Below are 26,014 nucleotides of genomic sequence, written 5' to 3'. Positions count from 1 at the left end.
ATAGAAACATAACTATATACTAGCATAATATAAAAGAGAGGGGAAAACATAAGAAAGTTGTATTAAATTTTTATATACTTTTAAAGAGTATTTTTCTAATTGAAATAGTAAGACATCAAACAGATCAATATATTTGTAGATTTTTTTCAAGGTCTACCAAAAAAAGGAAAATGAAATTAGGTACCATAAGAGTAAGCTGATTTGGAGAAGGGGTTAAGACATTCTAAGTTTCACTCTATTGGTACCTACTGGAATAAGGTTCTCATATTCTAAAACAGACTACAATTTCAAACTTACCTTGTTGAACTCCTTTCATTCTTTTTTTGCCTGGTTCTTTAGAAAATGATGACCCTAAAGCAGTACTTGAGGTTTCTTTAGCATGTCTGTATTGTTTCAACTGACTGGCAAAATCTTCCTCAGTTTCCTGACCGTAGTTACCAAAGTTGTCATCACTGTAGTTACCAAAGTTGTCATCACTGTAGGTACTGTAGTCATCATATTCCTTACTCTTAAATTTTTTATGTTGACCCTTCTTTGATGTCATGTAGCTTCCTGATATGTGTCCATGCTAAGTGAAAATGGAAAATCATAAGAATTTTTCTACTATATACTTAATAGCAACACATCTTTTCCTCTAAGTTGGGAAAAACAATAAGAAAAAGTAGTTATTAGTTCTGATTCTTTCTTTTTAATTAACGTATTTAACAGGCAGAGAGAGAGAGAGACAAGCAAGAGAGAGCTCCCATTTGCTGGTTCACTCCCCAAGTTCCTGAAAAAGTCGTGATGGGGCCAAAGCTGGGAGACTTGAGCCATCACTGTTGCCTCCCAGAATCTGCATTCAAAGGAAGCTGGAGTAAGGAGCCAGAGCCATGTGTCACACACAAACTTTGATGTGGAATAGGGGCATCTCAACCCCTAGGCTAAACACCTGCTCCCAGTTCTGATTCTTGATTAGTCTTCATTTATAAAACTTTTGAACACTAAGCTCAAAGAGCTAAATGCTAGCTCTAACGTTATCAAACATTATATTTTTTACACTGTAGCTTAAAAGCCTGCTTTAGGCCTCTCTGACAACACAGAAAAGATAATAAAACAGAATGGGGGAGGAGTGTGGAAAATATATGAATACCTAACATTATTATTATTATTATTATTTTTGACAGGCAAAGTAGACAGTGAGAGACAGGGAGAAAGGTCTTCCTCTGCCATTGGTTCACCCTCCAATGGCAGCTGCAGCCAGCGCACTGCGGCCAGCACACCGCGCTGATCCGAAGCTAGGAGCCAGGTGCTTATCCTGGTCTCCCATGCAGGTGCAGGGCCCAAGCACTTGGGCCATCCTCCACTGCACTCCCGGGCCACAGCAGAGAGCTGGCCTGGAAGAGGGGCAACAGGGACAGAATCCGGCGCCCCGACTGGGACTAGAACCCGGTGTGCCGGCGCTGCAGGAGGAGGATTAGCCTATTGAGGCACGCGCCGGCCTGAATACCTAACATTGGCATTGCAGCATAGCTGGTAAAGCTGTCATCTATGATGCCAGCATCCCATATAAATGCTGTTTCAAAATCTGGCTGCTACGTTTCTGATCCAGCTCTCTGCTATGGCCTGGGAAAGCAGGTGAAGATGGCCCAAGTGCTTGGGGCCCTGTACCCATGTGGGAGACCCAGGAGAAACTCCAGGTTCCTGGCTTTTGCCGGGCTCAGCCTCAACTGTTTCATCCATTTGGGGAATGAACCAGCAGATGGAAGATCTCTCTTTCTCTGTCTCTATAATTCTGCCTTTCAAATAAATAAATATTAAAAAATTCTCAAATAACATGACATTAAATTAAAAAATTACATGTTTGGAAAATGTTGTTTATATCTAAGGCCTAATAGAAAACAGAGCTTTCCCTAATAGTGAAGATAATCTAGTGGGTAAGCTGCTCACTAGAAAATGTTTATTACAACAAACATCATTAATTTTATTGCTTTTTACTAAAGGATGTGAATCAAAGGATGCAGTTTTGTTTATGTGATGATGATATTCAAATCTGTCTTAAAAAGCAGATGTAAGTGCTTCTTCAGTAGCACATACACTAAAAAAGCAGATGAAAACCAAAGCAAAAAAAGGTAACTGATTAGATGAAACTGTAGATTCATTAACTGAACAATGTTTAAATCACCTTTTATTAAAAATAATTATATTAGTACTCCAGTGATATATTTTACTTTTTATGATTAAAGACTATTTTGTTAGTGGATTTTCTTTGCAGATTAGATGCTTGTCATAAAATGTTTTTAATTTTTAATATTCTCTGTTCATTGCTTTATACAAATAATCTCTGTATTCCCACCTTTTAAAGCAGAATTATACTTAAATTTTCAATTTATTTCCTCTCATGATTCCCAATAGCTATGGCAGAAGCAGTCCCAGTGTCAATCAACAAACAGACAGACAAACAAAACATGGTATATACATACAATAGAATAGTATTCAGCTTTTAAAAGAATGAGATTCTGATATGTGCTATAAAATGTGCTAAGTGAAATAAGTTGGATACAAAAAGACAAATACTGGGTGATCCCACATATATAAAGTATGTAGAGCAGAAAAAATTCATACCGACAGAAGGTAGAATAGTCATTATCTGGGGTTGCAGCAAAAAGAAATTGGGTTTTATTATTTTATGAATACAGAGTTTCTGTTTGGAATTAACAAAAAGTTTTAGAAATGGCTAAGTGATGACGACTGCACAATACTGTCAGTATACTTAATGCCACTGAATTGTATACTTTAAAAATGACTGAAGTAGACTTCATGTTATATGCTTTACCACATGTGTTTTTTAAAAAGGCAATACCTGAGGAAATGGAATGTCATAATCCCTGTAGAAACTAGTTCTCTTTTTATGGGAACTTTCTGTATGTTCAACATCTGAATCAAGGCTGTAGTCGGAACTATCATCACTTGATGGAGAATTATGCTGAAGGGAAGAAAAAGACAAAGATATTACATTTGCAAAAGGAAGAAAATTAAACTAGGAACCAGACAAACTTGTTTCAACCATAAATACTAGTACATTACATTATTCCAGTAGACTCTGAAATACTATTGAAAAATTATATTTTTTAATTAGACTCTGAAGTATTTTAGAAAAATCATTGCATCAGAGGCTACCACCATGCCAACCTCTCCTAGGTATTCTGAGAGGAAAGTATGTATCTTCCCCCTCTGCTTAAGGACTTTATGGCAACATTTTCTTCATCATCTCTTTGGCCCCAAGACTTTAAACAGAAGTTCCCTTTGCTCAAAAATGATCTAGTCCTTGGGCCCTGCACCTGCATGGGAGACCAGGAGGGGCACCTGGCTCCTGGCTTCAGATCGGTGCAGCACCAGCTGCAGTGCGCCGGCCACGGCGGCCATTGGAGGGTGAACCCATGGCAAAGGAAGACCTTTCTCTCTGTCTCTCTCTCTCACTGTCCACTCTGCCTGTCAAAAAAAAAAAAAAAAAAAAAAGTTGGAAATAAAGTAATCAAAAGTTATCAGACAATTAAGTGAAAAGATATGGTATAGTTTTTATTTGAAAACATTTGTGTTTCCTTTTATGTCTCCTTTAAGGGAGAAGGGGAATACTGTGTTTAATGTTCAAAAGTATCTCTTAAATTATTTTACCTATTATATACTAATGGATTATCTCCTTCAATAGGCATGGTTGTTAAGTACTCGATTTCAAGTCTAAATTATGTTTTCTATTACACTCCTTAATACTAGCATCACATCACCCTACAGTGAGTGAAGAGTGTAAAAGGTTCGGGGCCAGCGCCATGGCACAGTAGGTTAATCCTCTGACTGTGGCGCTGGCATCCCATATGGGCACTGGTTCTAGTCCCAGCTGCTCCTCTTCCAATCCAGCTCTCTCTTATGGCCTGGAAAAGCAGTAGAAGGTGGCTCAAGTGCTTGGCACCTGCACCCACGTGGGAGACCCAGGAAGAAGCTCCTGGCTCCTGGCTTTGGATCAGCACAGCTCCGATTTGTCTGTAACTGTCTGCAACTCTACCTCTCAAATAAATAAATAAAATCTTTAAAAAAATGAGTATAAAAGACATATAAGCGCTGGGGCCAGTGCTTTGGCATAGCGGGTAAGGCCACCACCTGCACTGCTGGCATCCCAAATGGGTGCTGCTTCAAGTCCCAGCTGCTCCATTTCCGATCCAGCTCTTTGTTAATGCTCCTGGGAAACAGTGGAAGATGGCTCAAGTCCTTGGGCCCCTGCACCCATGTGGGAGGCTCAGAAGAAGCTCCTGACTTCTGGCTTTGAATCAGCACAGCTCTGGCCATTGTAGCCCATTGGAAAGTGAACCATCAGACGGAAGACCTCTCTCTCTCTCTGCTTCTCCTTCTCTCTGTGTGTAACTCTGACTTTCAAGTAAATAAAATAAATCTTTCTTCTCTTTTTTTTTTTTTTTTTTTTTGGACAGGCAGAGTGGACAGTGAGAGAGAGAAACAGAGAGAAAGGTCTTCCTTTGCCGTTGGTTCACCCTCCAATGGCCGCCACGGCCGGCGCGCTGCGGCCAGCGCACCGCGCTCATCCGATGGCAGGAGCCAGGTGCTTCTCCTGGTCTCCCATGCGGGTGCAGGGCCCAAGGACTTGGGCCATCCTCCACTGCACTCCCTGGCCACAGCAGAGAGCTGGCCTGGAAGAGGAACAACCGGGACAGAATCCGGCGCCCCGACCGGGACTAGAACCTGGTGTGCTGGCGCCGCAAGGCGGAGGATTAGCCTAGTGACCTAGTGATCCACGGCGCCAGCATAAAATAAATCTTAAAAAAAAATAAAAATAAAAATAAAAAAAAATAAAAAAATAAATCCAGGACCAGCGCCATAGCTCACTTGGTTAATCCTCCACCTGCTGCGGTGCCAGCATCCCATATGGGTGCCAGATTCTAGTCCCGGTTGCTCCTCTTCCAGTCCAGCTCTCTGCTGTGGCCCAGGAGGGCAGTGGAGGATGGCCCAAGAGCTTGGGCCCCTGAATCCGCATGGAAGACCAGAAGCACCTGGCCCCTGGCTTTGGATCAGCTCAGTGCCAGCTGTAGCGGCCATTTTGGGTGGTGAACCAATGTAAGGAAGACCTTTCTCTCTGTCTCTCTCACTGTCTATAACTCTATCTGTCAAATAAAAAAAAAAATCCAATTAATGGCACCGGTGCTGTGGTGTAGTGGGTAAAGCCACCGTGCTGGCATCCCATGTGGGCACCAGTTCTAGTCCTGGCTGCTCCACTTCCAATCCAGCTCTCTGCTGTGGCCTGGGAAAGCAGTAGAAGATGGCCCAAGTGCTTGGGCCCCTGCCAGCATGGGAGACCCGGAGAAGGCTCTTGGCTCCAGATCAGCCCAGCTCCAGCAATTGTGGACATATGGGGAGTAAACCAGCAGAATGGAGGACTTCTCTTTCTCTCTCTATCTCTGCCTCTGCCTCTCTGTGTCTCTGCTTTTCAAATAAATAAATAAATAAATCTTTAAAAAAATCCAATTAATAGGAAAGCTACTAAGTGATTCCCTTCAATATTCAAATAGTGACAGAAAGAATTTAAGGACTTAGGGGACTTTATATATGCCATAATTTTCACACTTCTCTGCTTTTGTAGTCTCTGTCTTCTTGGATAGCTCACTAATATCTACCTATCCCTCAAGATTTACTACAAACAACTTGCTGCCCAACAATAAGAGAATGGTTTATTAAAATGCAGTACCTAACAGTCTATTAAACTGATATTTTGAAAGATTTTTATAGTAACACAAAAGTTATCTTTTATATTAAATATTAAGTGAAAATTTAGGTATAAAAACAGTATTATTTCGAATATTAAGAACAAAAACAGAAACAAAGATATAAAATAAATACACCAAAATGTTAACAATGATTATTCTTAGTAAGTTTAATTATAGAGGTTTTTCTCTTTTCATTTTATATTTCTTAATTGTCTAATTTTCTTGGAATACATATCCCTTACAAGAAGAAAATCATTTTTAAGAACATATTCAAAGACTCTTGGAATATTTTTCTGACTTCTTGGTGAGATCAAATATTTCTCAGAGGCATACAGAATGCTATTTGACATGTTTACAAAAGAAAAAGCTTTTCACACTTCTGAAGCCTTTCCTGTTTCACTTTGTACTGCTTTCCTCCCAATAGCTAATGGTTCTGTTCTCTTCCACCTCTTCTTGGAGAAAGCAGTCTCTTAAGGGCTCAGCTCTCCTGGACCTTTCAAAATTACTGCAAAGAATACATGCCCAATGGGAACTCTCTTGCTATTTCCAATCCATAATGTCCTCCCTCTGTGTATTTCATATTTGCCCTAACCTAATCATATCTAAATTAAATTCCATTTTTTTTTCCTAAACTAGGATTATCTATTTTCTGTTTCTAACATTTATCTATTAATAATAATCCCCTCTTGGCTAAAAATGTAGGAGTCTTCTTTGCTTACTTCTTCTTACTCTTCTGCAAGTTTCATGAACCCCTTCTGCAACTTCTTAGATTTATCTATTCTTCACCATTCTTTTTTTTGTTTTGTTTTGTTTTTGACAGGCAGAGTTAGACAGAGAGACAGAGACAGAGAGAAAAGTCTTCCTTCCGTTCGTTCACCCCCCAAATGGTTGCTACAGCCGGCGCGTTGCGCCGATCCAAAGCCAGGAGCCAGGTGCTTCCTCCCAGTCTCCCATGCAGGTGCAGGGCCCAAGCACTTGGGCCATCCTCCACTGCCTTCCTGGGCCACAGCAGAGAGCTGGAATGGAAGAGGAGCAACTGGGACAGAATCTGGTACCCCAACCAGGAGTAGAACCTGGGGTGCCGGCGCCGCAGACGGAGGATTAGCCTTGTGAGCCGCGGTGTCAGCCCTATTCTTCACCATTCTTACCACCACAAACTTGGATCAACCTCTCATTCTACAAACTATCAAACAAATTCAATATAGTCTAAAACAAAAGCTTGTATAGGACAAATAATTAACAAAAGTAAACAAATGAATAATAAATCTTATAGGGAGAAAGTTTAATAGTTACTAGATATTTAGCATTATTTGTTAGCACATACCTAAGAATAATATCTTCTCTTTCTATATATTTTTGTCATGACTGAATTAAAAAAAGTTAACTTCATGTTTCTTTGGTAAACATGAACAAATAGTATATAAATGTACTTCTATGGCTAATATAAATAAACAAAGCTGTCTCCTGCACTATGTGCTTCACATTTCTCAAACATCCAGTCCACCCTGCACCCTGGTTAAATTTCCTAAAATGCCACTTTCCATGCAAACAAGGCTTACTAAGACATTTTCTTAATACTAGTACATCAGTGTTAACCAGCTTTGATATTTTCCAAACCTTCCCAAGACTGGCTTGTCTCACCCTTGTCCTGCCTCCTGTACAATGAAAACAAGCAGTTTAGTTACTGTCCATAGGTCTCTTTCACATATGAGATGCTCCTGAAGCTTCTAGTCTTGATATTCCTCATCACCGGAAATATTTTATCTTCTTTTCAAATATCTTTTTCCACATCAACTCTGATACTAACTGCCCTCCCCCTTTTTTATTTTTTTTTTCCCCAAGATTTACTTATTTGAATAGGAAAGTGACAAACAGAGGTGAGGGGAGAGAGAGAGATTTTTTTCATTCTTTGGTTCACTCATAATGCACAATGGGCCAGGCTGACCAGACCAAAGCTAGGAGCCCAGAACTCCATCCTGGTCTCCTACTTGGGTGGTAGGGGCCCAAGTACTTGGGCCATCTTCCACTGCCTTCCCAGGCACATTAGCAAGGAGCTGGAGAAGTGGAGCAGCTGGGACGCAGACTGGGTAATTTGTAACAAAGTTTCTTCACTCCCAGATAATAGAGTATATTCACTTATTCTATCACTTATATAGTTTCATTTTTAAATTTATCCACCACTGATTAAAAAAGTGGTTCCACTTTTGTGTTTGTCACTAACTCTCTCAGCACTCCTTATTTTAAAATTCACAATGTTGTTGATCTTTTAAAAAATTACTGGTTTTTCATTCTAACTTATTACGTTCTAACTGTAATTTTCTTACATACTTAATTTTCCTTTGTTTTGTTTGCTTTGTTCTTCCTGCCTTTCAAGCTGGATATTAAGTTTACCTTTCCCCCCATTTTTATCACCTATTCCCCCCATGGACACTTGATACTATAATACTGCTACAGTTTAGATGCAATGCCCCCAAGGCTCAGGTGCTGGAGGCCTGGTCTTCAGTGAAGTGGTAGCTTTAAGAGGTGAGACCTAGTGTAAGGTAATGAGGTCTCTGGGGGCCACTGTACTTGGAAGAGATTAATGCTCGTCTCCCAAAATGAGTTAAATCTCTTTGAGAATGGGTTGTTATAAAGTGAGGACACTTCACCCACTTGGTCCCTTCTACATACAGCCAGTTCCCTTTCCATTTTGTGATGCAGCCCAGAGAGCCCCTGCCAAAGGCTGAGTGGATGTGGCCACCCAATCTTGGATTTTCAATCTCCAAAACTAAATCAAACAAACTTCTTTTCTTTGTAAGGAGCCAGCTTCAGGTCTTTTGTTATAGCAACAGAAAACAGATTAATACAAACATCATTTTTCTTCAGATAACTGCTTTAGCTATATTCCCAGGATACTGATATATTAAGATTTTATCATTATTTTCATAGATTTCTGCAATTTTCATCTGTGTGTTCCTATGTTTCACAGGCTACTTACAGCAAGTATTAAATTACCAAACAAAGACATTTTTGTTTCTTATTTTATTATCATTAGTTTCATTGTACTGTGGTTTGAGACGGCTCTTTGTACTATTTCTGTTCTACTGAATGATCTGTAGTTTTCTTTGTAATCTATGATATGGTCAGTTTTTATGATTATTCCAAGTGTAGTTCAAAGTAAGATACATTCTCAGGATTCTAAACTTATTACGAGGATATTTCAAAGTGCTCACAGAAGACAGAATTAAGATAAGTTTATTTTGGTACAAAAATTTTAAAGCCATGCACATGAGTATTTATAAAATATATTCCATATCCTAACCATCTGATTGATCTCTTAGATTAAGAGGTATATGGGGGGGTGGGCCGGCACTGTGGCGCAGTGGGTTAATGCCCTGGCCTGAAACACTGGCATCCTATATGGACACCGGTTCGAGACCTGGCTGCTCCACTTCTGATCCAGCGCTCTACTATGGCCTGGGAAAGCAGTGAAAGATAGCCCAAGTCCTTGGGCCCCTGCACCCACGTGAGAGACCCGGAAGAAGCTCATGGCTCCTGGCTTCAGATTGGCGCAGCTCTGGTCGTTGTGGCCAATTGGGGAGTAAACCAGTGGATGGAAGACTTTCTCTCTGTCTCTCCTCTCTCTGTGTAACTCTTTCAAATAAATAAATAAATAAATCTTATTTAAAAAAAAAAAAAAAGAGGTTTATGGGTATGTTGGATATGCTAGGTATTATGTTCTACTTCTGCTGTATTAATAACGTATCTTTATCATAAATTGTAACCTTTAACATTATAAAAATGCTCTTCTTTGTTTCTTTCAAGGGCTTTTTGACCTAAATTTGACTTTCTCAGTTGTTAGCAGTGTGACTTCTCCCTTCTCTTTCTTTGCATTTTCCTGGTAGTTTTCCCATTATTTGTATATATTTGAAAGGCAGAATTACACAGAGAGAAGGAAAGAAAGGGAGATCTTCCACTGGTTCACTCCCCAAATGGCTGCAAAGGCCATGGCTGGGCCAGGAGAAGCCTGGATCCCATAACTTCATCTGGGTCTCCCACAAGGGCAGCAGAGTCCCATGTGCTTGGGCCATCCTCTGCTGATTTCTCAGGAGCATTAGCAGGGAGCTAGATGACTTGTGGAGCAGCTGGGACCTGAACCAGTGCCCATATGGAATGACATTATCACAGGTGGAAGTTTAATACACTAAGCCACAACACAGGCTCCATATTTCTATCTTATACATAGCAGAGTTGGATTTTGTATTGGTATTTAGAAAGGTTTTTATTTTTATTTGAATGATTTTTCCATGCTACCTTTATCTAATAATTTTAGTCTATTTTTGCATCCAATTTATTTGCAAATAGGAACAAATGAAATTAGGTAATAACCTCATTTCCTCTCTCCCTTTCATTCCCAGGACAATAGCCTGATTATCTTTTTATTCTCAGTTAATAACTTGGTCTTTTTTTAAAAAAAATTATTTGTTTGAGAGGAAGAGAAACAGACAGAAAAAATTGCCAATCAGCTGGCTATCTCCTCATCTCCTCAAATGCCCTAATAGCTGGGGCTGGGCTGAGCTCAAGCCAGGAGCTGGCAACTCAATCCAGGTCTCCCATGTGGGTGGTAGGAACCTAATTACTTGAGCCACCACCAATGCCTCCCAGTGTCTATATTATCAGTAAGCTGGAAACAGGAGCTGAAGCCAAAAATCAAACTCAGGTACTCTGATATACAACGTGGATATCTAACTGCAAAGCCAACATCCACCACAGAGATTTGATCTTTTTACCTAGATGGCGAAAGAACTTTGTTTTCCAAATTCTATTTGTGTTATCTGATCATGGCTTGTACTGTTTGCTTAACTTTTTATTATTTTGAAATTAAGATTTTTCATATGCTTTGTGAGCACTTTCTTTTCTAGAAAACAGTAGTATCTCCTTATTCTCTTTGTTCTTATAACTTCCACAGAATAAGATAATAGTCTTCTCTCACTATTTATGGGAAAAGGGATGGAGCAGGCTGGGAAGCTTCCCTAGCACCGTGGCTCTAGAGTTCTCTCTTCTGCTGTTGGCAGGGCTGAGCATTTTCTGAGCTGTGCCTTTCCTGCTCCCTTCCTCCATTTGTTAACTGATCATTTCTTCCTTGGACTCAGTATGCCTAGGTCTCAATTTGGATTCTATTCCTAGAAGTTATCATTTTTTTAAAGATTTATTTTATTTATTTGAAAGACAGAGTTACAGAGAGAGGTAGAGACAGAGAGAGGTCTTCCATCCGCTGGTTCACTCCCCAGATGGCGCCCACATGGGATGCCAGCACTTCAAGCCAGGGCTTTAACCTGCTGTGCCACAGCACCAGCCCCAGAAGTTACTTCTTAAGTGAGTTATTCTGTCTTAGAAAAGTACTTGGTTGATTAGTACTAAGAGTTCATCAAGCCCAGAGCATTCCAGCATCATCCAGTTTTCTGCAGCCACCTGACACTCATGTGTAAACTGGAGCTATTAAAGTCCCTCCTGGCTTCTGTTGCTGTTCCCAGACTGACCCACAAGCTTTCCATGCTGAGTGGGAATCTACCACTTGAGATAAAGGACTGTTGGCAATTTGTTTTCTAAAAGTCCTATTCCTCTCCCCATGCTTTGTTCTGCACAGTTGCTGATACTACACTAGTCCTGTTACTGTCTATGGTTTAACTCAATCCATTTGTAATTTTGAGGTTTCTGGGGATAAGTTGTTACTTCATTTTTCTGCAGATGTTGTCCATGAATTTTTGGTTTTGCTATTCTGTTATTCTGTTTTTATGGGGGAAATAAAGAGAATTTCAAAAACTGCTCCATCACTGCTGCCAACTTTTTCCTGATTTCTCTGTCAACATAGGTTCCCCTTCTTTCCCACCCAAAACCCACATTATTTTCCATCCAGAACCCTATTGCTTTCTTGATAACATCTGTTTTTTTTTCTTTGATTACTGCTTCTGTCCTTCCTGCTTCAATATAATCTCTGTAAGACGTAACTGCTTCACATACCACTACAACGCTCATCATGTAGCACAGTGACTTCCACAGTAGGCACTGAATGCATATGAATGAATAAATACATGAACGGACATATAAAATGTTGCCAAACTATATCTGCAGAGAATGAAACCTTTCCTTAACCTCCCAATATCCTTGCATGCAATCTCCCATCTGTTAAAAGACTATTTATTTTAACCTGCAGTACAATTTATCTTGATTTTTAAAAATCTTTAAGATAATTCATATAATCTCTGCATTTAGAAACTTTGTTAAACATATAAATAAAATATCTAACCCATACACATCATAAGAAAGCAGCCACTGACTTACAGGTTCTAATTTTCAGTATTTTATATTTCACAGAAACTTACCAAAAGAATTTTTTTAAAGTAGATTCTAACTAACCTTATGTTTCTCACGTTTTCTCCTTTTGGATTTTTTCTTCTCTCTTTCTTTCTTGTGTTTTTTCCTTGATTTTCTGTAGGATTTCTCATTTTTCTCATTTTTCTCATTTCTCTGCTTTTTATCCTCTTTTGCTTCCTGTTGTTGTGTTTCTTCAAGTCCTGCATCATCTATTTCACCATCTTCTAATTCACCATCTTCTCTGTAGAATACAGTGAACATTTTAATTTTCCAATGTCAACTATAAAAAGATCTTACAGAAACTTTTCAAAAGGAAAAAAAGTATGTGCCAAGAACTTAAATTATATTCATTTAGACCTTTTTTCTATAAAGGCATAGACAAATATTTTACATTTTTAGGCCATGTGAATTTTTGCTGAAAATTCTTTTTTTAACAATCATTAAAAATTTAAGAGCCATTCTCAGCAGCTGAAGTTTTCAAACCTGTTTTAGATTGACCCTTTCACAAAATGAATGAATAAATGCAGTGCCACTTCAAATTATTATACTAGTTACCATCTACTAAACTACCTTTAAAAAATTAAATTACTTTAGGAAACACTAATTCCAGAAAGAAAATTTTAACTTAGCTGTTCATGGAAAGCTTTAAAATAAAAGCCATCTAAACTTCTTATCAACAAAATAAACTTTAATAAATTTTAATATGTAAATATATAGTAAAACCTGACATACAAAATAACTGTAAATTCCTCAATTTGAAAAAACTGAAAGGCAAAATTATAAACCTAATCCCAGTTTCCAAATTCTAGTACATTTGGAAGCTCAATTAGAGGATAAAGATGACTTTTACATTTTGATTTTTTTATAGTTATAGAAGCCTAATGTTCAACTGTAGCACTTTGGAGCCACTTGTGGCACAGTGGGTTGAGCTCTTGCCTAGGACATTCACATCTCATATCAAAGTGCTGAGATAGAGTCCCCACTCCTCTGCTTCCAATCCAGTTTCCTGCTAAGGCACCTGGCTGCACCTGGGAGGCTGTAGTACAATACTTGTGTTCCTATCAACAACATGTGAGACCTTGACAGAGTTCCTGCCACCCGGCTTCAGCCTAGCCTAGCCCTGGCTATTTCAGGCATTTGGGGAGTGAACCAGCAGATGGAGGATCTCTTTCTCTCCCCCAATCCCCTCTTCCTCCCCCCTTTTCTCTCTCCATCACTGCCTTTCAAACAAAAATTTTTTTTAAGATTTATTTGAAAGTCAGAGATAGAGAGAGATTGATCTTCCATCTGCTGGTTCACTTCCCAGATGGCCAAGACAGCTAGCACTGGGCCAGGTCAAAGCCAGGGCCAAGAGCAGTCTCCCATATGGGCAGCAGGGGCCTAGGTACTTGAGCCATCTTCCACTGCTTTCCCCAGGCCATTAGCAGGGAGCTAGATTGGAAGTGGAGCAGTTTGGAAGTACTCAGCTAGTAACTCTTACCTCTCTCATTACTGCACTCAGCATATTATGTTCAAATGGCTTCTTTTTTATTTGTTGGTGAAAGCAGAGTACGATTGTCTTTCATAGACTATTTCTAGCTTCTTACTGAATGCCTGAATATATAATATTCATGACCCTGCACTACAGAACAGGCCTATGATACCACCTTAGACTGGTTGTAAAGAAACTGTTATTTTCCCCTGCATGAAATAAAAGAGGTATCCACTTTAAAAAGACTTCAAAATTTCTTGTGAGGCATTTCTTGTATTGATTTCAATAAAAATGCTTTGAGTCTTACAAAATTATATAATGTTATTTCCCAAGAAAATTAGCATACATATTCTCCAGAAACAAATAAAAGAATGCTTTTAGTAGACTTTGTCATAATAGTAAAAAAAAAACAAAAACAAAAAAAAAAACAGTAAGTCCCCAAATATCCATCAATAGGTTAATAGACATAAATTGCGCTTTATTTACATAAAACTACATTGATGAAATTTATAAACAATGAGCAAAAGAAGCCAGACAGGACACTGTTCCATGATTTCAAAAGCAGATAAAACTAATCTATAGTGACAGAAGTCAAAATAGTGATGGCTCCTTGAACAAAAAAAAGGGAAGGAGGACACTAAGACTCTTAGTGGGGCTTTGAAATATTCTGTACATTGACCTGTACATATATATATATATAATTTGTAAAAAGTCATCAAGCTATACATTTAAGAACTGTGTATTTTACCACTACACAAAAAAAAAATTAAAAACAAATGACAAAACAAAATCAATGACTGTTTATCCTTTCTTATACAACCCCTCTTTCCCTGATCTGAGTTCCTTAAAGTAAAAAAATTTTTAGCTGGGGGCAGGTATTTGGCCTAGCAGTTAAGAAACCCCATATCAGATAACTGGATTTGAGTCTCGGTTCTGAGCTTGATTACAGTTTTCCAGACTCTGGGAGGCATCATATGACTGCTCAAGTAGCTGGGGTCTTGCCACCCACATAGGAGACTGGAATTGAGTTCCTGACTCCTGGATTCAGCCTGACCCAGCCATGGCTGATTTGGACATTTTCGAGGTGAATTAGCATATGGAGACTCTCCCTGTCTCTGGGTATCCCTCTGCCTCTTAAATAATTTAAATAAATAAATGATGGGTTTAAAATTTTATAATTGGAAATCACTAATTCATATTTAGCATTTGACTATAATTGTTTAAAAATATAAAGTATCCAAACTAAAATTGCTACACGGGAATTTATGTGCAACTTCATATAAATTCTTTAAGTGTGAAATATGGACTGTTTATATTTTATTAGACAAAACACTACAAGTTTTTAAAAAACTTACTCTTCTCTCAGCATATTTATGATTTCAGTATTCATACAACTGATTTAAACTTGTGAATTTTCATTTGGTTATCAAAAAAAAAAAAAGAACAAATAAAATGTCAGTGTTGGGACATGTCGTTAGCCTAGCATTTATGATGCCACATCCTTTATCACTGTGTGGGTTTGACATCCAGTTCTGGCTCCTGTTTCTAGTTTCCTGTTGCTAATGCCAATCCTGGGAGCCAGTAGCGATGGCTCAAGTGATTGGGTTCTAACCACTAGCCCTGGTCTAGCCCTGCCACTGTGAGCATCTGGGGAGTGAACTGGCAGATAGCAACTCTCCCTCCCTCTTTGGCTCTCTAATAAAAAAATTTTAAATAAATAAATAACACCTCAACTTTGAGTACATACATAAAACGTGTGGTATAACAGAAGGAGAAGGAGATTTAACAGGAGGAAAGCTGGGCTCTAATTCCAGCTCTGATGCCAAAATAAAATAAATCTTTCTTGAATGAGCATCTAGTAATGTATGAGACACTAACCTAGTTCCGTGGTCTTGAGAAAAATCAAAGGAAGAGATTACAGAATTAAGAAGGCAGGTATTTTGTGCAGCAGTTAAGCCTATGCTTGGGACACCAACATCCCATATCAACATTCCTGGTTTCAAGTCCCAGTTCTGCTTTCAATTCCAGCTTCCTGCTAATGCGCACCCTGGTAAGCAGCAGGTCAAGTACTTGGCTTCCCTGCCATCCCCATTGGAGACTGAGACTGAATTCTGGATTCCTGGCTTCAGCCTGGCCCAGACTTGAGTACTGTAGGTATTTTGGGAGTGAACCAATGGATGGAAGATCTTTATTTGTCTCACTCTTTCTGCCTCTCAAATAAAATTTTTAAAAGTTTTTGGCCGGCGCCGCGGCTCACTAGGCTAATCCTCCGCCTAGCGGTGCTGGCACACCGGGTTCTAGTCCCGGTCAGGGCGCCGGATTCTGTCCCGGTTGTTCCTCTTCCAGGCCAGCTCTCTGCTGTGGCCAGGGAGTGCAGTGCAGGATGGCCCAAGTCCTTGGGCCCTGCACCCCATGGGAGACCAGGAAAAGCACCTGGCTCCTGGCTCCTGCCATCGGATCAGCGTGGTGCACCGGCCGCAGCGCGCTGGCCCCGGCGGCCATTGGAGGGTGAACCAACAGCAAAGGAAGACCTTTCTCTCTGTCTCTCTCTCACTGTCCACTCTGCCTGTCAAAAAAAAAAAAAAAAAAAAAAAAAAGTCTAAAAAAAAAGTTTTCAAAAAGAATGCTTAGATTTGAACTAATGACACCATTACAAGAACTGTTTCTTTTACTAACCTCAAAACATTAAGAACTTTATAAATCAAAAAGAGAAGGGAGTGGCCATTTGGTGCAGTGGTTAAGATGCCATTTGTGGGGCCAGTGCTGTGGTATAGTAAGTTAAGCCTCCGCCTGTGGTGCCAGCATCCCATATTGGTGCTGGTTCAAGTTCTGGCTGTTCCACTTCCAAGCCAACTCTATGCTATGGCCTGGGAAAGCTCTGTAAGATGGCCCAAGTGCTTGGGTCCCTGTACCCATGTGGGAGACCTGGAAGAAGCTCCTGGCTCCTGGCTTTGGATTGGCCCTGCTCTATCCATTGCAGCCATTTGTGTAGTTTAACCAGTGGATGGAAGACCTCTCTCTCTGCCTCTCAAATAAATAAATCTTAACAAACAAACAAACAAAAAAGATGCCATTTGTGATGGCTGCAACCCATATTAGGTTTAAGTATCAACTCCACTACTGATTCCAGCTTCCTGTTAATGCACACCATGGGAGGCAGCAGGTGATGGCTCAAGCAATTGGCCCCCTGCTACCTATACTGCATTTAGGCCTGCATTTAGTTCTAGGCTTCTTGGCTTTGGTCTGGCTCAGCCCCAACTATTGTGGGCATTTGGGAAGTAAACCAATGGGTGTGGAATCTCTGTCTACCCTTCAAATAATTTTTAAAAAGTAATTCAGTTATACATGTGAATTTTTACTAATATAAAATAATAATCATTTCTTTTTTAGGAAAGCTGCATATTCATGTTTATATACCAAATATTGGATATAACTGTTCATTTAATAAAAATATTTTTAAATAGTTTATCTTTTTTTTTTTTTTTTTTTTTGACAGGCAGAGTTAGACGAGAGAGAGAGACAGACAGAGAGAAAGGTCTTCCTTTTCCTTTGATTCACCCCCCAAATGGCACCTACGGCCGGCGTGCTACGCCGATCCGAAGCCAGGAGCCAGGTGCTTTCTCTTGGTCTCCCATGCGGGTGCAGGGCCCAAGCACTTGGGCCATCCTCCACTGCCTTCCCGGGCCTCAGCAGAGAGCTGGACTGGAAGAGGAGCAACCGGAACAGAATCCGTCGCCCCAACCGGGACTAGAACCTGGGGTGCCGGAGGATTAGCCAAGTGAGCGGCGGCGCCAGCCTAAATAGTTTATCTCTTGAACAAATCGAAAGAGACAGAAAATAGATTAGGTGCTGCCAGGTTGATAGAGGGAAGAATGAGTCACTGCCAATGGGCATCAGGGTTTTTTTTTTTTTTTTTTTTTGGAGTGATAAAAATGTTCTAAAATGAGATAGTGGTGATGACTCCATAACTCTGAATTAAATCTAGTTATATTTAAACTTTAAAAGGTTTAACTGTATCTTAACGAAGCTATTACTTACGTAAAAAATAAAGCTAAAAATGATTTTTTTTTCTCCAGAGTTACATCTGGATTGGAGACAACTGGAGAAAATCATAGTATACAATAAACTCTATGGAATGTATTTAGTTTATGGAAACTAGCTTGAATCAAGTAAAAATTGATTTTGTCTTTGATCCAGTCTTTTTTTTTTTTTTTTAATTTTTTGACAGGCAGAGTGGACAGTGAGACAGAGAGAGACAGAAAGAAAGGTCTTCCTTTGCTGTTGGTTCACCCTCCAATGGCCACCGTGGCCAGCGCACCGCGCTGATCCGATGGCAGGAGCCAGGTGCTTATCCTGGTCTCCCTTGGGGTGCAGGGCCCAAGGACTTGGGCCATCCTCCACTGCACTCCCTGGCCAGCACTCCCTGGCCACAGCAGAGAGCTGGCCTGGAAGAGGGGCAACCGGGACAGAATCCGGCACCCCGACTGGGACTAGAACCCGGTGTGCCGGCGCCGCAAGGCGGAGGATTAGCCAAGTGAGCCACGGCGCCGGCCCTTGATCCAGTCTTAGAATCTGAATCTGTCAAAGCTTTAATCCAAATACAGATTCTTTCAGGAATGAGACTTAGCAAACATACATGGACAATATTGTACTATTTAATTAGCCTAACATGCTTCATAGTCCTATGAGAACCTTTTTTTTTTACTTTGTAATTTTTTTTTTTTTTTGGACAGGCAGAGTGGACAGTGAGAGAGAGAGAGAGAGAAAGGTCTTCTTTTTGCCCTTGGTTAACCCTCCAATGGCCGCGGCGGCCGGTGCGCTGCGGCCGGCGCACTGCGCTGATCCGAAGCCAGGAGCCAGGTGCTTATCCTGGCCTCCCATGCGGGTGCAGGGCCCAAGTGCTTGGGCCATCTTCCACTGCACTCCCGGGCCATTGCAGAGGGCCAGCCTGGAAGAGGGGCAACCGGGACAGAATCCGGCACCCCAACCGGGACTAGAACCTGGTGTGCCGGCGCCGCAGGCGGAGGATTAGTCTATTGAGCCGCGGCGCGGGCCCTATGACAACCTTTATAAATTTTGTTTAATCCTATTTAAGATATCTCTACTTCAGAGATAATTGAGAATTCCTTTCTTACTTTTGTTACAAGTAATCCTCTTTGTTTTTGAAACTGTATGTGACTCTCCTAATCTCCAGAGCCATATATCTCTATCTATGCTACTACATAGCTGCTATTTCACTGATGTTACAAAAACTTATTTTGCAATAGAAGGGATATAAGACGACTCTAATAGCCAGTCAGGCTAAGTGCCAACCCACACAGCAGTAAAAATGTAACCTTCTGTTGTGCCCCTATAGGACTAAGGGAGGAGCAAAAGGGGGAAGTGTTAATATGAAACTCTTCCAAGTTTCCAGTATGTGCATGCAAGTGATGACTGTATGTCCAGGAGTTTAACAGACTTGCATATCCTACATCAGATCCCTCTGTTAAGTAATCCCTGTACTTTTGTGACACATGCAGAAAAAAAATCGAGAGATTTACCAAGCACCAAATGAACCAATCAGATCTTAATACATAGATTCCCTCCAAAAAGATAATACTTTATTTCTCTCCTTGTCTCTACTACAGTTAGCGTGGAGAGACACACTGAACTCTTTTATTGCCCAGCAAGCACATTACATTAGCTTTTATTTTTAAGCTCTAGTGACATTTGTGTTATTCCTTCAAAGGTATTTATCGAGCTGTTTTATTGGAAAAAAAAACATTAAATATGCAACAAATCACAGCTAAAATCCCAAAGATTAAGGATGACACTAAGATTGAGATTAGACTATAAGAGGGTATGTCAGAAATCACTAATTTTTAGATGTAAGTTATAAACTTGGCTTTGAGCTTTAGGACACAAGGATTAGGCATAAGACAATAGTGCTTCAAAGACAAAAAACAGACTAGCTGCTCCAGGTAAGCACAGAAATAAGATCACCGAGAAATTTCTCCTCTTAATACTCATAAATATTACCTATTATAATGGAAAGTACTTAATATGATGGACACTGTCCTCAAAAACATCTCTAACTCACATAAATTTGTTGTTTACAGCATACCTCAATTTGTGCCAACAGACAGGCTGCCAGGATTCAATTAAGAAAAAGCAATTATATAAGGAAACAAAGAATTATTGTCCAAGGACATAACTGTCAGATGTTCTAATTTAATCCAGGGATGAAATCTACACTATCCAGAGCAGCAATTCTTAAAACTATATGTAAATTAGCACTGTCCATCCAACTTAAAAGTGGGGCACTCATTCCTTTAAAATGCATTTATTCACCACCTTCTCAGTAGGGACAAATGATAAACAACAAAAAGAAAGAGACATGTTTCTTCTCTCATTAAGTTTTAATCTAGTGGTGGGAGAGATAGACACAAATCAAAGAATCATACAAATAAATATAAAATAACAACTATACAATTATATGAAGGAGGCATGTGGTGTTATGAGAACACACAATGGGACAGTCATATGCCAGGGAAGTCTGGAAGCCTGTCCCTGAGGAAGCAGTGAATGCACTGATACGAGTAGTTAGCCCAACCTCTCAGAGTACAACACACTACAGAAACTGAGACAGAGCTGATGCCAATGGGTAATAAATATGAATTATTTCAATTCCTCAGGAGTTATTTTAATGTTTGTCAGTAAGGGGTTGCCACCAGGATAAATCAATTAAGTTGAGAATATGGGATCTGGTGTTAAAAGATACTAAAGGGTCTTCTTTTTATGAAACTATTTTCTTAGATATTCAAAGAACATTAATCTTAACTTTAACAAAAATTTTAAAATGTGTATTTATTTCTTTGAAAGGCAGAGAGACAGGAGGAGACAGAGAAAGAGAGAGATCTTCCATTCCCTGGTTTATTTCCAAAATCCGCGCCCCCCCCAAACAGCCGAGGCTGGACCAGGACACAGTCAGGAGCCAGGAACTCCATCCAGGTCTCCCTCACTGGTGATAAGAATCCAAGTACTTGGACCACCATCTGCTGCCTCCCAGAAGCATTAGCAGGAAGTGGGTCAGAAGCATAGGCCAGACTCAATCCCATGCACTCATGGGATGCAGGCATCTTAAGTAGTACCTTAACCCACAGTGCCAGAATGTCTGCTCCAGTCTACAGTTTTTATTGTAGCTTGTAATTTTTCCTAAATAAGAGGTAAAAAGACTTAACAAAATCAAAAAGAGATGGGAAATGGGCCTCCTTATTTCATTTCAGGGTAACAGGTGTGATGACAGAATAGTGCAGTTTATTTAACTACCCACTAGAAAAAAGCCTCCACATCAAAGTCACAAAGAAGGGGGGAAAAACTGGAGAATGCTGGAAGAAATGAGAACTGCTTGCATTGCGAAGGCTTGCAGTTCAATTAAAACAAGAATGGGCCGAGCACCAATACCCAGAAGAGAATGGAATATATTAATGAGGCAGATAGCTGCCAGAACAGCAATTTCTACCTAAAAGTTAAAGAGGAATCAAACCAAAAACAAATACATCTTATTTAATGAAGACCCAGGGTCTTGACAAAATGAGATCACCTGAATCTGAAAATGTAAACAGGAGTATGAAACAAGAACAATAACCAGCAACAATAGATTTCATAAAAAGTACCTTTCAATGTTCTAAACTGTGGCATATTAAAACTGATTACATAAGAAGGCATCAAAGGGCTGGGGTATACTGCACAGCAGTTAAGATACTGCCTGGGATACCTACATCCCATATTGGAGTGCCTGGGTCCCAGTTCTGTATGTGTTGCCAATTCCAACTTCCTACCAATGTGCACACTGGAAGGCAGCAAGTGATAGTTTAAGTGCTTGGTCCCTGTCATCCACATGGAAAACCCAAAATGAGTTCTAGCCTCTTGGTCACAATCCAGTTGTCATGGGCATGTAAGGAGTGAACCAGCAGATGGAATACCTCTAACTCTCTTTCTGCCTTTCAAATAAGTAAAAATAATTTTAAAAAGAAAGACATTGTCGGCCGGCGCCGTGGCTCAATAGGCTAATCCTCCACCTTGCGGCGCCGGCACACCGGGTTCTAGTCCCGGTCGGGGCACCGGATTCTGTCCCGGTTGCCCCTCTTCCAGGCCAGCTCTCTGCTATGGCCAGGGAGTGCAGTGGAGGATGGCTCAGGTGCTTGGGCCCTGCACCCCATGGGAGACCAGGAAAAAGCACCTGGATCCTGGCTCCTGCCATCGGATCAGCGCGGTGCGCCGGCTGCAGCGGCGGCCATTGGAGGGTGAACCAACGGCAAAAGGAAGACCTTTCTCTCTCTGTCTCTCTCTCTCACTGTCCACTCTGCCTGTCAAAAAAAAAAAAAAAAAAAAAAAAAGAAAGAAAGACATTGTCTAGGGTCGAAAGAGCAAAAAGCTCTACAATCAGAAAAACCGATGTTCAAACTCTGCTTCTTAATCATATTCATATACTACCTATACAAACTTGAACAAACTACCCTACTCCTCTAATACTGTTTCCTATCTATAAAATAGGACTAATTAATCACCTTCACCATCACAGAGTGGTCTAGGGTAATTACCCAGCACTACACCTGTCCCCTTTGTGGTTTACCTGAAATACCTGTATTAGAAAAGATCAGCCCTTGTCCTGACTGTTGATGAACAACTTAATACTTTATCCCTTTTAGTATTTTTTTGTCCTACTTAGTACTATTGGTTGAACTCTGTAATTAACAATTATTCTTAGGTGTTTAAATTTAACTGAAATGTGAACTCTGTTAAATATAAGAGTGGGAACAAGAAGGAGGAGAGGTACAATTTGGGACATGCTCAATCTGACTTGCCCAAACGGTAGTTAGAAACGTGCCAGGGGATTCCAATTCAATCCCATCAAGGTTGCATGTACCAATGCCATCTCACTAGTCCAGGTGATCAATTTCAGTTCACAATTGATCATAATGATAGATCTAAGAGTCAAAGAGATCACCTAAACAAGTCTAGTGTCTGCTAATACTAACTGATAGAATTAAGGAGGAGAGAACGATCCAACATGGGAAGCAGGATACACAGCAGACTCGCAGAAGGGCAGATGTCCTAAACAGCACGCTGGCCTCAGAATCAGCCCTTAAGGCATTCGGATCTGGCTGAAGAGCCCATGAGAGTATTTTAGGTATGGAAAGCCAATACACTCTGGCGGGGGGGAAAAAAAAAAAAAACCAACTCTAAATGGTGAGATCCCAGTGGAAAGAACGGGTCATCAAAGAAGGAGGTGCCTTTCTCTGAAGGGAGGTGAGAACTTCCACTTTGACTATGACCTTATCTAAATAAGATCGGAGTTGGCGAACTCAAAATGCTTCCATATCCTTGGCAACTCATGACAAGAGCCTAGGGTAATTACTGACGCCATAAACAAGAGTGTCAATTTGTTAAGTCAACAACAGGAGTCACTGTGCACATACTTCCCATGTAGGATCTCTGTCCTTAATGTGTTGTACAATGTGAATTAATGCTATAATTAGTACTCAAACAGTATTTTACACTTTGTGTTTCTGTGTGGGTGCAAACTGTTGAAATCTTTACTTAATATATACTAAATTGATCTTCTGTATATAAAGATAATTGAAAATGAATCTTGATGTGAATGGAATGGGAGAGGGAGCGGGAGATGGGAGGGTTGCGGGTGGGAGGGAAGTTATGGGGTGGGGGAGCCATTGTAATCCATAAACTGTACTTTGGAAATTTATATTTATTAAATAAAAGTTTAAAAAAGACAAAAAAAAAAAACAAGAAAAGCATGGGCATGCTATACTAAAGGTGCTTTCACAGAAATGGGAAAAGTTATAAATCCAAGGAGGATTTCTAAAGAGAAATTTCTCTAATCTTTCAGGGACTAACAACTAAATACCATGTGAAACAAGTAAAAGCAGAAGGTATGCTGGAGTAGAACAAGTTTAGAGTCTGTCTCTATGATTATGCAATGGGTAGCAGAGGTCTGCTTAAAAGTCTTTGATACAGCCAAAGACTTCCCAAAACAAAAATGAAAGTTCATTTTCATAATATTCATTCAAAAGACCCTTAATATGTATGGATTTCATTTTCTTTTGTATCAAAATAAACTTATAGGGGCCAGCGCTGTGGCATAGCGGGTAAAGCCACCTCCTGCAGTGCCGGGATCCCATATGGGCACCAGTTCGAGTCCTGGCTGCTCCACTTCCGATCCAGCTCTCTGCTATGGTCTGGGAAAGCAATACAAGATGGATCAAGCCCTTGGGACCCTGCAGCCATGTGGGAAGACCCAGAGGAAGCTCCTGGCTCCTGGCTTCAGGTCGGCGCATCTTCGGCGTTGTAGCTAACTGGGGAGTGAACCAGCGGATGGAACATGTCTGTCTGTCTCTCTGTCTCCGTCTCTCTGACTTTCCCTCTCTCTCTGTGTAACTGACTTTCAAGTAAAATGAAATAAATCTTTTAGTTTCACTTTCCATGAACTTTTTGAAATACCCTCATATTTTTGACATTATGGAGAAAAACCATGCCATTCTTCAAATATCCTTTATGCTGTAAACAGATGCATACTATATGTGAACAAATCAAAAGTGTAATTTAGCTTGCCATACAGGTTTTTTTTGAGACTACTTTTTTTTAAAGTATCCACTTTTATATTTCATTTACTTTCTTGTGTATTTAACTAACCTAGAACTGACTTACATTCATTCAATGTCTATTATCTTTTTTTTTTTTTTTTTTTTTTTTTTTGACAGGCAGAGTGGACAGTGAGAGAGAGAGACTGAGAGAAAGGTCTTCCTTTTTGCCGTTGGCTCACCCTCCAATGGCCGCCGCGGCCGGCGCACCGCGCTGATCCGATGGCAAGAGCCAGGAGCCAGGTGCTTTTCCTGGTCTCCCATGGGGTGCAGGGCCCAACCACCTGGGCCATCCTCCACTGCACTCCCTGGCCACAGCAGACAGCTGGCCTGGAAGAGGGGCAACCGGGACAGAATCCGGCGCCCCAACCGGGACCAGAACCTGGTGTGCCGGCGCCGCAAGGTGGAGGATTAGCCTAGTGAGCCGCGGCGCCGGCCTCAATGTCTATTATCTTGATTTGGACTCTCTAGTGTAGACTAAAGAAGTCAGAAACTCCAGAAACATCAAATAAATTTCCATTAGAATATGAATGTCAGAGAGCCGGCGCTGTGGCTCACTAGGCTAATCCTCCACCTTGCGGCGCCGGCACACCGGGTTCTAGTCCCGGTCGGGGCGCCGGATTCTGTCCCGGTTGCCCCTCTTCCAGGCCAGCTCTCTGCTATGGCCAGGGAGTGCAGTGGAGGATGGCCCAGGTGCTTGGGCCCTGCACCCCATGGGAGACCAGGAGAAGCACCTGGCTCCTGGCTCCTGCCATCGGATCAGCGCGGTGCGCCGGCTGCAGCGGCGGCCATTGGAGGGTGAACCAACGGCAAAAAGGAAGACCTTTCTCTCTCTGTCTCTCTCTCTCACTGTCCACTCTGCCTATCAAAAAAAAAAAAAAAAGAATATGAATGTCAGAAAATAATCTTCTAAGTGTCATGTCAAAACAAAAATAAAAGCTGTCAGTGCTTTCCACGTTTTTGTATATCAGCTGCCTAGAAACGCCTATTGCATGAATCAACAATGAACCATGGTGAAATTGTTTGTTGACTTAGTAAATATCCCAAAAGGGCATTTGGTCTCCAATTGGTGTTCAAGATGCCAGTAACTATGGGGGCCAGCACTAGGTTAAGTCTCCGCCTTTGGTGCCAGCATCCCATATGGATGCTGGTTGGAGCCCCGGCTACCCCACTTCCAATCCAACTCTCTGCTAATGGCCTGAGAAAGCAGTGGAGGATGGCCTAAAAGCTTGGGCCCCTGAACCTATGTGGGAGACCCTGAGTAAGCTCCTGGATCCTGGTTTCAGATCGGCCCAGCTCCAGCCATAGCAACCATTTGGGGAGGGAACTAGCAGATGAAGATCTGTCTCTCCAAAAAAAAGAAATTATATAACTATAATTATGAGATCCAGGAGCCAGGTATTCAATCCAAGTCATCTATCAAATTAGTAAGGACCCAACCACTTGAGCCATTACCTGCAGTCTCTGAGAGAGTGAATTAGTAGGAAGCTGGAGCAGAGCTGGGATTTGAACTGAGGCACTCCACTATGGGATGCAGCTATCTTCCCAACATCTTAGTTGCTGGCCAAATGCCCACACTCAAAGTAGATATATAAAAAAAAGAAGGGGCCAGCACATGGCACACTAGGTTAATCCTCCGCCTGCGGTGCCAGCATCCCATATGGGCACTGGATTCTGTCCCGGTTGCTCCTCTTCCAGTCCAGCTCTCTGCTGTGGCCCAGGAGTGCAGTGGAGGATGGCCCAAGTGCTTGGGCCCTGCACCCGCATGGGAGACCAGAAGGAAGCACCTGGCTTCTGGCTTCAGA

The 26,014-nt window shown here is 41.0% G+C and overlaps 1 protein-coding gene across 2 annotated transcripts in view; it reads right to left on the bottom strand.

The window, feature by feature from the left end:
• ZC3H6 (zinc finger CCCH-type containing 6) overlaps nucleotides 1-26,014 on the bottom strand; it is a 61,712-nt gene that overhangs the window by 28,985 nt on the left and 6,713 nt on the right. For both annotated transcript variants that reach the window (XM_070068806.1, XM_070068807.2), the window contains exons 2-4: nucleotides 12,141-12,339; nucleotides 2,840-2,962; nucleotides 298-568 (exon numbers count right to left, since the gene is read on the bottom strand). In XM_070068806.1, coding sequence (XP_069924907.1) covers nucleotides 298-568; nucleotides 2,840-2,962; nucleotides 12,141-12,339 — 593 coding nt within the window. The remainder of the gene's footprint in view (nucleotides 1-297; nucleotides 569-2,839; nucleotides 2,963-12,140; nucleotides 12,340-26,014) is intronic.

The sequence above is a fragment of the Oryctolagus cuniculus genome, chromosome 2 (genome assembly GCF_051225735.1).
Source record: "Oryctolagus cuniculus isolate XC-2025 breed Fujian yellow rabbit chromosome 2, ASM5122573v1, whole genome shotgun sequence".
In the NCBI taxonomy this organism is placed as follows: domain Eukaryota; kingdom Metazoa; phylum Chordata; class Mammalia; order Lagomorpha; family Leporidae; genus Oryctolagus; species Oryctolagus cuniculus.
Note: the sequence above shows the minus strand (reverse complement) of the source record. Positions and strands in the feature narration are given on the sequence as shown.